This window comes from Perca flavescens, chromosome 11 (genome assembly GCF_004354835.1).
Source record: "Perca flavescens isolate YP-PL-M2 chromosome 11, PFLA_1.0, whole genome shotgun sequence".
NCBI lineage: Eukaryota > Metazoa > Chordata > Actinopteri > Perciformes > Percidae > Perca > Perca flavescens.
In genome coordinates, this window is record NC_041341.1 from 33,880,819 (window position 1) to 33,896,599 (window position 15,781).

General features: G+C 39.7%; 1 protein-coding gene across 1 annotated transcript in view; it reads left to right on the forward strand.

The window, feature by feature from the left end:
- LOC114563695 (inactive dipeptidyl peptidase 10) overlaps positions 1–13,343 on the forward strand; it is a 69,238-nt gene extending 55,895 nt beyond the window's left edge. Inside the window, exons 20-26 of the mRNA XM_028590490.1 lie at positions 1,138–1,332; positions 4,554–4,608; positions 4,710–4,809; positions 5,699–5,757; positions 8,537–8,609; positions 11,488–11,561; positions 13,206–13,343. Coding sequence (XP_028446291.1) covers positions 1,138–1,332; positions 4,554–4,608; positions 4,710–4,809; positions 5,699–5,757; positions 8,537–8,609; positions 11,488–11,561; positions 13,206–13,343 — 694 coding nt within the window. The remainder of the gene's footprint in view (positions 1–1,137; positions 1,333–4,553; positions 4,609–4,709; positions 4,810–5,698; positions 5,758–8,536; positions 8,610–11,487; positions 11,562–13,205) is intronic.
- Positions 13,344–15,781: the final 2,438 nt, after the last annotated feature.

Sequence of the window (15,781 nt, forward strand, 5' to 3'; positions counted from 1 at the left end):
CGTCAGGCAACGACGTTGGGTCTGTGTCTCCACATACCAACGTACGTACCCACGCTGCGCCACAAGGATTTAACATAGATGTATAAATCACCCTTCAGTCTCATTATGCTCCTTTCTGGAGCGGCTGAGGAGTCAAGTTTTTGAATTCTAAATACCGGTCCGGTGCTTGGCTTGATATCAAACCAGTTTGAAAGTCTTTCCACCAGCCTGAGCCCACTGGTGAATACATGCAACCAATGGCGAGGGGCTGCAAGTAGCCATAGCTTTGTTCTAAGGGGTTGGGAACCACTAAACCTCATTTGTGTTTTTCATATGAACCTTAAGATATTTATTCTGGGTTTACTCTGGGGTGTTCAAGAATTTTCATGGAATCCTGGGGCTACTTAAGGGAACTTAAAAAGGAACACGCTGACTTATTGGGACTTTAGCTTATTCACCGTATCCCCCAGAGTTAGATAAGTCCATACGTACCCTTCTCATCTCCGTGCGTGTCATAACTCTGTCTGTGGCACCTACCGCTAGCCTAGCACAGCACAGATCCTGGAGGTAACCGGCTCCATCTAGCCTACTGCTCCCAATAAGTGACAAAATAACGCCAACATGTTCCTATTTACATGTTGTGATTTGTAGAGTCACAGCGTGTACAAATAACAAGGTCACATGAGACACAGCCGTCTTCTAACCGTATCATACTGGGAACTATATTCTCAGAAGGCGAAGCACTGCTACTTCTAGGGTGGTGATGGCGCAGTGGATATGTCACATGCCTTTGGTGCGGTAGACCAGGGTTCGATTCCCACTGCGATACATCAACCAATGTGTCTCTGATTAAGACACTTAACCCCTAGTTGCTCCAGAGGTGTGTGACCTAAGTCGCTCTGGATAAAAGGGTCAGCTAAATGACATGTAATGTAATACTTCTGCTACTTAGTGATTATTACTCCAACTCTGAGCAAACTCTCACCACGGGGTTTCTCAGGTGCAAGTCTCTGTAAATGCAAATCACTCCGCCCAAGTAGCAGAAGGGTATGTATGGACTGGTCTAACTCTGGGGGATACGGTGAATGAGCTAAAGTCCCAATAAGTCGGTGTGTTCCTTTAAGACTCTCTCTAATAACACATACTGTCCGTTCACAGCGACAGCGCCCCTGGTGGCCAGGCTGTGTCTGACCTCTTCTCTCTGAGCTGGGACTCTGTGCTGGTCAGCTCGGACAGCGTCATCGTGGCTCGTCTGGACGGCCGGGGCAGCGGCTTCCAGGGTCAGAGGGTCCTGCACGACGTTCACCAGAGACTGGGGACTGTTGATGTTCAGGACCAGGCCGATGCTTTGGAGTAGGTTTTTTTTAAAAGATTTTTTTTTTTCCTAATTGATTCTACTAGACGGGGTTAACAAACTGTATACAGTATAGCATGGGGTTCTCCAAATAATGATTGCTTATTTGCTGATAGTTTTTTTTATGTGTTGATAGTGTATATTTTAAGTCTTTTTTTATCCCCAGCGGGTAAATAAGTTTGTTGCAGCAGCACAAGTACATAAAGATACATTGAACAAGAAAAGAATAAATAATAAGAGGCATATAAAACTAAAAAAGGACTAAAAAAGTGGCAAATAAAAACTGTAGAGCAAGAAAGATCATGATCGTATCATATGTCAAAATTGTGCAAGTGATATATATAATATTTGAAAAGAGGGCTAACACTGTCCTGATGTATAAGCAGACTGGAATATGGATCAATCTCCAATTTGTACGAAGTCTTAGGACTTATTTGGAAGGGAAGTAGTGTTTAGTGCAAAAATTATCCATTTTAAAAAGAGTTTAATCATGTATGGACTCAATTGTTTGTTTTCACACTGCATGTATTTAAACCTCCTGGTATCCTCGGGTCAAATTTGACCCATTTTCAAATGTGGGTTTCTTTCAACCAAATTGTCAAAATAAATAACGCGGATGGTTCCATCAAACGCTCTTCACGTGTAAAATATATGATCAGTTCACGATTTTCATTGAATTTGGGTGTTTTATACAATTTTATAGCATTTGGAAAGGAAAACAAAAAAAAGTATAAAAGAAGCGCAGCAATAATCAACAAAAACATCCAAAAAAGTGACAAAATAATATTGACAAAAAAAAAGTGACAAAAACATTGGAAATAGCGACAAAAGAAAAACAAGTTTTAATTTTAACCCAGAAAATTTAAAAGTTGCACGGTCGACAGGAAGACAACACAAGGGTTAAATCTCTGCACCAATTTCTATGTTGAGACCTGTTAGCTGGCTCAGTGTGAGGAAGGAACTTTTGGACCGCTTCGTGATAATGAAGGTACAGTAAAAAATAGAAATGGAAGGCAAAAATAGCGTTTTCTCAATATTTTAGGGGCACCCAAAAGAAAAAAAAAAAAAAAAAAAAAAAATCACAAATGCTGTTTTCAGGGGCTCTCATGGCTTATTATGAGGAGACAGCTTCTCCTGGCTCCCCTGTAGGTCGTAGCATTCTTCCTGTCCATGCTGACTGCAGTTATCCCGTTCTAGTTTAACTCCACCATGAGAAATGATGGGATCACCTTTATGTAGCCCTCTGCCCAACCACACAACCCAGCTAACAATTTATGGTTCCCAGAACACTTAATGACGTTATAACCCTGAGGGAACGTTCCTTAAGAGTTAGTTTTTGGTTTGATTCGAACTAACCTTTAGGGAACCAGAAACTAACGTTCTGTGTTAGTGGGGAAGGAGCCACTGTCCATAGAACACAAAGAGGGATTGTAATACTATCAGAAGAGCGCTTTAAATGTCCCACAATAGAGCTCATAACAGAGCCGGTCTATTTAAAGATAAAGTGTTGCTGTTAATTGGTCTCACATTAGTCTTTAAATGCTTATTTTGACATTATGAGTGCTTAAACTAATATTTACAATACACACGTTGGTTTAGTGCCAAGTGCAGTGGCAACACATTACAATGTGGAGAGTCCCCAAACCAAATCCTGCTTAGAGCCCCCAAAAGCCTCGGGCCGGCCCTGAATACTATACATTTGGAAGGCTTACGTGCAGTTTAGGGTCACAAATTATTTACCAAAAACTGAGTGTCACAAATGATGAGGGTCTTATTTGAGACAGGTTAATGTTAGGGTTAAGGTTAGGAGTAGGGTTAGGGTAGTACAGGTGGTTTAGCACATTCATATTTAATTAAGGACATTGTATGGGAAATTTAAGACACTAAACTGCACCAATTTACTTACACCCTGTCTACCCATTTGGAACATACCCTCTTCATTTGGCTAACTCAGACTGCTAAAGCTAAAACTGCAAAGATTGTTGTCAAGGACTAGCTTTTACCGTGTAACTTTAACGTTACTCTAATCAGGAAGGGCTCACTTCATCTTTTGCTATTTAGTTAGATGGTGTCGTATACGACAACAAACGTGTTATGTCATATTCAATGTCTCCACGTAAATAGCCTATATGGTAACAATAATATTAGAGACTTACTTTTTGGATTAGAAGTAACGCGTCTTTTCAACGAGGTCTTCCATGGATCAAAGTCCTTTTAGAAGCTTCTTCATCCAGCCTGGAATAATTTGTTCAATAAATCCATAATGATGAATCGGTAAATCCGAGGAAAAATGTCCGACTTCACCGCATGATGGCTTCAAACTAGCGTCGTTCTGTTTGTTTAGAAGGCTAACATCTGGGCCTTTGGCTTCTGTGTGATCCTAGGTCTTCCACAATCTCTGTAATCCGATCTAGAACTTCAGTGACTTGTCGGAGACTTGCAATAATTCCAGAACGATAAATCCTCAACTGAACGGTTGTTTTGTCATCTTTTTGTATGCTATCTTTTTAACGTTAGCACCATAGACAGTATATAAAGTTAGCTCTCTATTACTCTGGCACCTGCCATCTTCACTTCCTGTATTCAGTGGGCTGAGTGTATTGACCAATCAGACGCCATCTTTCTGACTAGTTTCTTCTTCTTTCGCGTTTTAAGGCATCCCTTTAACCCTAACCTGATAGAAGCAGGAGGGCCTTGTGTGTGTGTGTGTGTGTGTGTGTGTGTGTGTGTGTGTGTGTGTGTGTGTGTGTGTGTGTGTGTGTGTGTGTGTGTGTGTGTGTGTGTGTGTGTGTGTGTGTGTGTGTGTGTGTGTGTGTGTGTGTGTGTGTTGCAGGTCATTCAGGAAGCCCTGGATGTTTAAATTATTTGGCCTCCTGATGTCTCATAGCAGACAAGAAAGGCATTGGAGATATACCTAACTTTTTGGATTTTTGGATTCGGATGGACTTTTATGGGAAAAACTCAAAACAGTTTTATATTTGTGTTAGTTACAGTTTGTTTTTGTTTCCTCTGATTGCCAATACTTGAGACAACAATTTTCAAAAGCAAAAAGACCTACATACATTCATGTGACATCCCTGCAGCGTACACATCCTGATAGCCCAAGTTCTCCTGAAAAAATTGATGTCTATAACTTGATTGTGCATTACAGGTTTGAGGTTATACAAGCATGGAATAACTGAATTAGACCTCAGACGGTTAACTCCTTTTACATTTCCAGGCACCTGGTCAGGCTACCCTATATTGATGGCAACAGAGTTGGAGTTTATGGAAAGGTAACATAGCCTCTGTATCTAATAAATAAATAACCCACATGAAATGAAAACTGTTTCTTACCCAACACTCTTTTAAAGCAGCCATGCTCTCTGTGTTCCAGGCATATGGAGGATTTCTTGCCTCTCTCCTGCTCCTCTCCCACAGCTCCATGTTCCATTGTGGCATCGCTGTCGCTCCCATAACAAACTGGAGACTCTATGGTATCATACAGTGATGGAATATCATACATTCTTACAGTTATACAATGATTGTGCTGCATGATGAAGCATGCACAAGTTGAAGGAGCTGATGGGATAGCATTTCACTGGAAACAATGCAATTATTCCATATTTGGTAATCAATGTTGACCAAAGACTGTATACACAGATGGACAATGCATCTCCACGTCCTCCCACTGTACAAAAGTGAAGTAAAAATATCCCGGATACGGGCACCACCATCTTGTAATTTTTGGAGCCACAGTCTGAGCAGTAGTGATTGGTTGATGGAGCCATGGTATGGAAGTCCTGCCCATAAACCCGCCCAACCAATCGGGTGTTAAACACAGCTGTCAATCATGACCTTTTACCCTGTTTGTATAGCATCAAATAACTAATAAAAACCAAATGTGTCAGAAAAAATGAACAAACAGCAGTGTGATAAGAACTACCTTAAATGACAGAAACCATCTTTGTGAAAATGGATTTGAAGTGTACTTAGATTTTTGGGGTTGGCCCATGTCCCATCCGCTAACATGGAGATGAGGAGATCCAGATGTTTTGCCTTCATTAATACAGTCTATGCATAAACCCCTGACTCTGGCATGCATCAGATGTAAGCTATACGTCTGGAATAGTCATGGTGATGGGATTTGATTCACAAAACAACACCAACCAACTGATACACTGATCCAGAGAGTCCAAAAAAACCAAAGAAGGCTAATAAATAGAGTGGTGCAACATTAATCATCGATGGCATATTCTATTTGTCACAATGTCCAATGTTAAGTGAAGAAGTATATTGAAAGGCATTGAAAGTGGTATCATGAATGAATAGCGAGTTAATTAAAACTGCCAGGACTCACAATATCTCTGTTTCCTTTTTATAAAGGGTCGGCCCACGCTGAGAAATACTTTGGCTCCGCAGCAAAAGAAGATCACAAATACCAAGTAGGAACATGCCATTATCTTCACAACAGCAATAGTTGATTAGGTAGAGGAAACTGCTAGAATACATGCTCATTCTGCTCTCTGTTTAAATTGAAAGTGCTTACAACGCCTTGGCTGACACAGTATTATTAACAACAATGTTTTCCCAGCAAACTAGACACGTGACAGTTTATTAAACAATTTTGTCATGGCATTCAACATGTTAATGAGACACAGGAGCCAGTTTATTTGTGCAACCAGCACGAATCAAGAGGTCTTTAGAGGAAGTTTCCAACCGCACCTGATATTTTCATTTGTTGAGGGGCATTGTGCAGAGAGGATGGGGGAAATGGAATCCAGAATTGGACAGAGTGGTGATCATTGTCCTCACAGCCAGTCACATTTCTTTTCTCATTTCTCTGAAAGTGACAAAAATGTCTCAACTGCAGAGAAGACAATAACAGGTTATTACTGTCTGGACCGCATAGAGTGGCAAGATGTGAACACGTATCTGCAGCTAAAGGAAGATGCTATCTTTTATTGTTGTTAGGATTGAAAGTCCAATCATTTCCCCGAAATTGCAGGCTTTATTTTGCAACACAATGATCAGTATACATAATAACTGTTGCACATGGTCGCTCTGCTGTATGATAACATGAAACAATTACACATTAACAATATTTAACGCATTCCTGTGAACAGATCTGATGATATTGTAAGAAAACTTATGCGCACCAATTTGTACGCTATCCTACGAAATTACGGCAACCGCCATCACGTGGCGACCGGTCCCATGACAGATACGTTTAGCCGTCTTTGGAGTTGAATTTAGCCTACAAAAGGTGTATGGGAGCTGGGTACCTCTTGCAGGTGAGTTCAGCCGACAAAGGTGACCATCATGCAGCGACAACAGTTAAGTTTGGACACCAAAACGACTACTTAAGATTAGAAAAAAGATTGTGGTTTGGGTTTAAACACCGGTCCCCTTAAGTAGTTCTCGCGGGACACAAACAGGTGTTTTCCCTGGGACATGAACTCTCTCTCCCTCGCTTAAAGGCCCTGTGTTTTAGGAGCCACCCATCCTCCCTATGTGGACCAGAGCCTTCTATAACAGCAGCAGTCACTGTGGTGCAAACAGCAATAAATAGTTGGAATACACATGAATTACAGTGCATTACTTTTCGTATTTATATTTACGAATGGTTCCTGAGGCCAACCTGCAATATTATAAGATAAGCAATAGAAACTGGGGTCTCTCAGTCAAAAGATAAGAAAAGACGGGGCAATGCTGTCACTGTAGTCGGTTCTCCGGGTTAGGATTCCTTCAGTGTTCATCGTTCAGGAGGTTTTTACCATGAGCCAAATTATCCGCAGAGAGCTCATCCTCTCCAGAAAAAACAGACCTGATTAAAACCAGTAAAAACACTGGAGGAAGCAGTTTCACTTTAAAAATCTGTGTTTCTCTGAAGGTGTTTGGTACATGGCGCTGATGTTGAGCTGGTGCTAGCTGAGCTTGTTTTTATCTTATAATTTAAGATCCAGACGTCCGATGACTAAAAGCCTTCATCCGGTAAAAATATATTGTTAAGAGTTAATGGGTAGTTAAAAAAAGACCTAGATTTCCAAAAGTGTATTGTAAAAACTGTGGCAAAAAAAAACCAAGACATATAGAGCTTTAATCCTCAACGCGGCAGGCCCGGGTTCGACTCCGACCGTGATTTCTTCAGCTGTCCTGTCAATAAATGCCTAAAATTGCCCAAATAATAATCTTAAAAAAAGTTTAACTTCCAGATTCTGGGTCATCAGATGGATTTGGAAACTGATGTGGTTTTTGAGTTAGTTCTCACATTTACATTTCACACAGGAGAACAAAACGACAGGTGTAACTAATAACATTAATCATGGCTGCATTCCATGAAGTTGTGCCAGCTTCAGGGCCCGTGTTGTGCACATGCTGGCTCACTGGCATTAATGGACCGGAGACGTTGTTGATGTGATTTATTACACCTGTCTGCTATTACGTGTCCAAATATCTGCAGTGGAAAAAGGTTTATTGTAATGACAATAGATCTTGAATTTGCACCTCACTTCTTCTTGATGGCAACAGCGTCTGAGGCTCATGGTTATTGTAGTATTTGGGGGCCATCTGCTACACCAAACTGGAAGAAAACCGATGATTTCACAGAAACAAAGTGTTGACATTTTAACTAAGAACGTAAACCTATAGAATTGCTACATTATCCCGAATACTACTGGATTGATATCTTAAATAAAATAGGAAATGGGAATTTATAGTGCAATATTTCATTTGTACTTTTCTTCATTTGTTAAACAAATTATCAAAATACAAGCTGAGTAACACAGCAGCAGAAAGAGATGTGGTTCAGAGATGTCTGTAATGGTATTTTCCTCTATACATTCTGTCATGTAGGGATTAACAGAATGGACTACTACTGCCTATAAATCTAGTTAAAGTTATGGCAGTTCATTCTGTCAGGTTGGACATATCTATCAGAATGGACTACTTGGCCTGTAATGGTTTACTGTTCTAAAACCTTTAAAAACTGTCAACTGTCATTGTTACATTTCTTTTACTTGTTGTAACCGATTCTTTTCAAAGATGTGACTTTATTTCTAACCTGATATTCTTTGGTCATTTGCTGAAACCTAATGTAAGAGCACACATTCCTGGAGTTAACATTACGTATTGTTGCTTAGCTTTGAATAAGTTGTTTAGATGATGTTACAACTGTTATGGCTGTCTGTGGAGTCTCATTTTACTGTTCACTCTCTCTGGCAGATTTCCAGTCTGCTCAGTAACATCACATCACCGAGTCCTCTGAACTTTCATATTATCCACGGCACCGCGGATGGTGAGTATGGGCAGATACAGAAAATGAAGCAGATGTGTGGATGGATAGTAGGGTTTACTGATAACCATAAAAAAAATAAACTCTTGGTCTAGAGTGGAGATGATGTTAATTTGCCGACTGTTTTCTTTTTCTGTTTTCTGTTGTATGTTTTTGTTGTATATTTTAAATATGGAACTTATGTACTGCTGTCTTGGCCAGGACTCCCTTGAAAAAGAGATTCAGAATGTCAATGGGATTTCTCCTGGTTAAATAAAGGTTAAATAAAAAAAATAAAAAATGATTTTATGACATCTAATGTGTGTCCTACAGTATTTAAAAATATTTTTTTCTAGCCACTGTATAAAAAATCGGCCTGCCTCTTTGCAGCAAATACAAAAAAAATACTATAAATACAATGTGCTATGTTGTTGTGTACACTATTTTAGCAATTTTTGCATTTGCATCACTCTTAAGAATGTGTAGGGAGGGATTTTACTATGGGATTAGTTTTGTGATTTTAATTTCAAGCAAAACTTCTCAAGTATCAAACAAAACACACTAACTTAAGCAAAAAAATTGTCACCTCAAAGGTAAAACGTAAAACTTGCAAACAAAACATTTGTGTAGTTGTAAACTATTGGTCTTTTATTTGTTTGATATGATGTCCTTTTGTTTACAGTTCCCTCTGCTTCTTTCTCAATGATCAGTCTTTTGCTCTCTCCATCACGTTTGCAGTCATGCTCCCAGCTTTCTCCTTTGCGCTCCCTGAGTTTTTGCTTGCGATTCTGACACAAATATCTCGCGTGGGCGGGTCTTACAGTGGTGCGTCCCCATTGGCTAATGATTGTTAAGGGAAAGTTTGAGTGACAGCTCAGCCTCAGTGCAGGTAAACTAACGTTAGAGACTCAGAGTCTGGTCTGGAGGACACACAAGCCACTCCACAGCGGATTAATACAAGATTAATAAAGTGTAAGTATTATTAATATATATATATATATATATATATATATATATATATATATATATATATATATATAGTATCTGTGATCTACGTTGCAACCATGGTTACTAGACATTTGTTGTTTCGTTGTGTTAAGTTACTAGCTAGCAGATAGTACATTGTACAACTTAACCAATACCCTAGCATTGTGTATTATCAGGCCAATAGCAACCACAACAATTAGTAGTTAGCTGGATAATCATTTTTCCTAATAGACCATAATATAGCTACGTTACTAACCTAAGGTTACCTGGGAGAGCATCGTAGCTCTGCTCGGGTCCTGCAGGTCTCTACAGAGAGAAGACGATGATTAATACAGCTCCATTGAGTAAGGCCTCACGAAGAATACAGGATTCCCATGGTAAATTATTAGCTCAGTAAGGTAGCCGGTGGCTACAAGTTTTAGATAACGTTAGCAGTATAGCTAACGTTAAATGCTAGTTAGCTAGCTAGTAACTTAACACAATGAAAGAACAAATGTCTAGTAACCATGCTTGCAACGTAGATCACAGATAATATATATATATATATATATATATATATATATATATATATATATATATATATATATAATATATATATACTTACACTTTATTAATCTTGTAGGAATCCCCTGTGGAGTGGTCCTCCAGACCAGACTCTGAGTCTCTAATGTTAGTTTACCTGCACGGAGGCTGAGCTGTCACTCAAACTTTCCCTTAACTTTCCCTTAACACTCATTAGCCAATGGGGACGCACCCCTGTAAGACCCGCCCACGCAAGATATTTGTGTCAGAATCGCAAGCAAAAACTCAGGGAGCGCAAAAGAGAAAGCTGGGAGCATGACTGCAAACGTGATGGAGAGAGCAAAAGACTGATCATTGAGAAAGAAGCAGAGGGAACTGTAAACAAAAGGACATCATATCAAACAAATAAAAAACCAATAGTTTACAACTACACAAATGTTTTGTTTGCAAGTTTTAAGTTTTACCTTTGAGGTGACAATTTTTTTGCTTGAGTCAGTGTGTTTTGTTTGATACTTGAGAAGTTTTGCTTGGAATTAAAGTCACGAAACTAATCCCATATTTTACATGCAGAAACATGTTTATGCACAGTAACAGTCTTTTTATGTATAGACCCAATCGCAAAGTTACTTTACAGTACAATAACTTCTGGATAGAAAACTCCTGCATCCCGTACATTTAACGACGCTGAGCAAATGGGGACGAGGAACAACTAGATATACTCTCATCTCATTCATCTAAAATGCATGTTTGATGCTTTCATATGTCATCAACACTTTGACTAACGTTAGCTTTGAAAGCTAATTTACTTGATGGGCCACAGACTAAAGAAAATGACACCACCCAAACTAGCAGCCAGTCTGACAGGCAGTGACATGTCCTGTTCCTAACACTAGATTTGGTTTATCAAAGACGCTAGCAGAGGAAAACAGGACAGAAAATAAACACAGCAGAGACCACAGATAGATGGGAGCTCTATGTTTAACTATTTATCTTTAAATGTTATAGTTACAGCTGAAAATGACAACAGAAGTAAACAAGTTTGCTGATTTCCCATATCTCTGCAATTCAAATCAATGGCCATTTGTCTACCCAGAAATTATTGTTGTGTTAGCGCAACGTCACGGTGGTTTCAGTCTTTCGGTTGGTTGAACATGGCAATCCCATACTTGACTTGTTGTTAACTCTACCTGGTCTCGACTATGTGGTCCCACAACATACAAAATCTAACCTTCCATTCCTTTACATTGTTGCAAAATATTATCTGCTGGACACATGTTTTGACACTACAATTCATTTTACACATACAACTCCCCTCTGTGGAAGTGTAAAGGACTGAGTAGCTGTTGTGTCAGGCTGGGATTAATTTTCATTTGAGTTATCTGTTCTTTTTCAGCCACTGTTCATTTCCAGCATTCTGCTGAGTTGGTCAAACTGCTGTCTGGGTTGAATGTTAACTACACTCTCCAGGTAACTGCTGCCATTTCTTCTCTTGCATTTCATTTTGTAACAAGAAGATAGCTCGATGTTGTGTTTATGGGTCAAACAAGCCACCTGCTAGTCTTATTGTTTAAAGAGGAACTAAAAGGTGAAAGCTTCCTGTCTAGGGCTGGGTAACAATATTACGTCCATCTTCCAACAATACTTTTTTCAGCTGAAATGTGTGATATGAAAACACAGAGAATGTCTGATTTGTTATCTTGCTATCTCATTGTTGCGTCAGATAGTTCCTGATTTTAATCAGTACTTGGACATTTTAGACTATTTTATTCAGGAAAACTTAACACTTAACATTTGATACATTTGGGTTTTAAACGATTTGTGTAGTTTCTCAAAGTATGTAATAAAATCGTGTTTATTGCATTGTTGCAATAAAAAAAAAAAAAAACATTTTGAAAGATACCTCGCCCTAATCCTGACTTAGATGTGAAGATCAATAGCACTCTCATGTCTGTACGGTAAATATGTAGCTGGAGCCAGCTGCCAGTTAGCTTAGCTTAGCATAAAAAACGGAAACAGGAACCAGCTATCCTGGCTCTGTACAAATGTAACATAAACCGGGACCAGTAACTTCCTGGAGCCTCCGCTGGTTGCCCGCCAACTACTTGTGGCCAAGAAATAGTTGGGAACGAAACGGCGGGAACGAAAATATATTTCTTTTCATACTATTGTATGTTTTTCTTCATAACATGTTAATTGGTGAGCTTTAGATGTGCTGGTAGACCTAAAGTTGCCACTGGACAGAGCCAGGCCGACTGTTTCCAGTCATTGTGCTAAGCTAATCCAGCCCAGTCTCATGGAAGTTCGTGTAAATGTGACGTTATTTGAATCTATTGATACGTGTTCACGGAGACGTTTTTGTCGGTTTTTACGTGGTGGACAACACGAAAATGTAAAGTAATGTATTTCAATGGGAAGCATATTTTGTGTCCACAGCACGAAATTGTAGGGAGTAATATAAGAAGCCGAAAATCCACGTAGGGAGGTTGGTCGGGGTGGTGGATGGGTCAAACAACACAGGACATTCACCCGGGCGAGCGGGGATCGTGTCCCGCCAGCGGGGATGGTGTCCCGCGTGCGGCGCTTTGTTTCCCGGGGATGGCGTCCCTGCGTGTAGCATTTTGTCCCGCGTGTTACTGTGGCGCGTCTCCCGGCGTTTACGGCGTTTCGGCCGCCTCCCGGCGTCCTTTCCCCGAGAAAATAATGTGACATTTACACGTAAAAAGTAATGTGACATTTACACGTAAAAAATAATGTGACATTTACACGTAAAAAATAATGTGACATTTACACGTAAAAAACGAGAAAAACGTCTCCGTGAATACGTATCAATAGATTAAGAATAACGTGGACATTTACACGAACTGCCGTGAGACCGGGTTGGCTAATTGGCTGCTGGCTCCAGCTACATATTTAGCATGGAGACGCAAAAGAGATGACATTGATTAACTGAAGATAACATTCTTCCAACTCTCGGCAAGAAAGTGAACACACATATTTCCCAAAATGAAGGTTTTAAAAAGTACTTGTGATACTGCCGTGTGGTGTCACTGATGTGACATTTAAAACCAGAAGGTTTAGTTAATGACACTCTTTCTCTTTCCTGCTGCCTAGATTTTCCCAGATGAAGGACACAATATGGCCGCCACCAAAAGCCAACACTACATGCTGCACTCAGTGCTCACCTTCTTCAAGCTCTGCTTCGAGGAAAAGCAGGTCGTCGCCCCGCAGACATCTAAAGAGGTCGACTAGCCTGCAGAGCCTCCTGTGATGACAGTTTTGGGAAGAGTGAAGAGTGTAGCAACTGAGCCAACAAAGAGAGAGCATGTTTTCCTGAAGGGCTGCTGTCTGTAAACCACTCCAAAGGGTCAGCATGTGAGATACGTAGCATCACGTTTTGGTAGGAGCAGCGTGGTGATTGTGTGGATTTAAAAAGATGGTTGTATTGTTGCTTTGTTCTATTGCTTGAGATTATACTTATTGTTTGTAATGTTTGTATTATATACTGAGTACAAACGTCAGGGAATCAAAGAAACTTGTATTTTTCCATTTAAGAGCATAATTTTTGCGGACTGCTGTAATCGACTGTGAATATTTCTATTTGCTGCAAAAGGAACAATTTAACTTAACTTGGGAGATCATATCACTAAACAGTTTTTGCAGGTGCCTTTACCTCATTACAGGCGTCACCATGTTCCCACCTCACAGCCAACACAGTGTTCATAGACCTACCATGATGTCTAATTAGATGGTGAAGATTAAACATTGTAAGCACTGAGGATTACCAGAGAATCTGCATCTCCAGTAATGGTTGAGTGATTCCTCAATGGACTAAAAAAACAATTGCCATATGGTGATTTAAATCACATCCAGGTAACCATCATGTGAAACCTGAGACTCATTGGGTTTATTACTTATCTTCTTCTTCATATTTCCACATGTAAATAATAGTGAAAAAGAAGGTGAATTTACCTTAAGGGTTTTATTTCAACCAAATCAGAGTGGTGAATGTTGCAAACAGTGGACTGATGGACCACTTCCAAAAATATTGTTCCATTTAGTCACTTAGATACATAGGAAAATAGGGTTACCATTTAAGAATACCTGCGCTGGTCAGTCAATGAGATAAACCCTGTCTGGAGAGTGTATGTGGGTATTTTTTAACCCCCACCTTGGTGATATTTACAGCAACATTTACCTGCAGTTTTTTTCTTTTCAGTGAACTCGCTGGTCCTTCCGTAATTTAAATCCCCACTTCCCAATTTTTTTATGCGTGAAGAGCTGCTCAGAGTGAAATTTGACTTTTATGTGAAATCAAAGTCAAAACTGATCTGATAGATGGAAGCACGCTAACACAAACACATGGCATATCGATGACAGAGAGAATGAAAGCCATCAGGAGAGCAGGAGACTGTACACACAATCAAATGTACAGGTCCTGCTATTCTCTTTTGAGCCCTAGTTTTCTTGCCAATATTTGTTCATATTTTGGCCAATTGGCAGCATTAAAAGAATGGCGAATTAGCAATTAGCAGTTCGTTTTTTGCAATGGATGTACAGACAACTATCACTGAATTACTTTGATACTGAAGGAACTTCAACTAAAAGTTCTGAAGCGCCTTTTTTCTATGATTTCTTAGCAGATTCATGGATGTTTATTGCCATTATTATTCTGAGTTATGACTCTAAGAAGGGCCTCAGTGTGGAGGCTTTTGGCAGTCTCTTTTGGCTTTGGTCCTGCTGAATGTCCATGTCTATTTAAGTATATTAAAGAATTTTAGATTTTATGGGGATCAGATCATAAACTACATTGCAGGCATACTGATTGGTATTCCTTTTAATGAATAAGTCAGTTTAAAGATGGATTTATGGATGTATGCTCTTTTCACAATAACACTGGATTATTCACTGTTACATGTATCATTTTACATTCCCACATTGTGAAAAGGGTTTTAAATGGGCAAGAAAATGGAGAAACTTAGCTTTTATTAATACCAGTATATTCTGTACAGCGTGCTTTGTCCATAACCAGACTCCTGTAATACTGTATGACCACCATATCCTTCCTTGAGTAGGATGTAGCAAACCCGATCATTTTCTGACCATGATCCTGTGCTGCTTTCACTTCTGCACTTGCTTGATTTGGTCAAACTGCATATGATTCTGTCATACATACTGACACGTTTATATGCTGAAATAAAATGTTAAACAAGACAGTGTTGCATCTGTGTGTGGCATTGTTTGCTGTTGTGCTTAGAGGACAAAGCAAGAAAATGAGAAATTCCTTTAGAACCATATCTGATACAACATGCCACAAAAGTGCTGATGGTTCACCGGTGACGTATAATGCTCAGAGGCAGCAGCAGTGACCGAAATGAACTGCAGTAGTTTTCAAGTCAAAGCCACAGTCTGCTGCAACATTACTCTTCAAATGACGCTTTCAAGGAATAGATAAACATGGATCCCAAAACAGCAAAAGAAGACATTATAAAACTGAGTGTCTACTCTAAGCGTATTGGATTGCCAGACCTGTCTCAACAGCTCTGAGGAGTAAGGTCTGGCTACACCACAGGTACATTCCAGGATAGGAGAAAAACATGCTCTGGGTTGTTTGCATTTCTTTAAACCAATCACAATCGTCTTTGGCGGCACTAAGCTTCGAATGCAGCGATGTTTGCTCTGCAAAATGG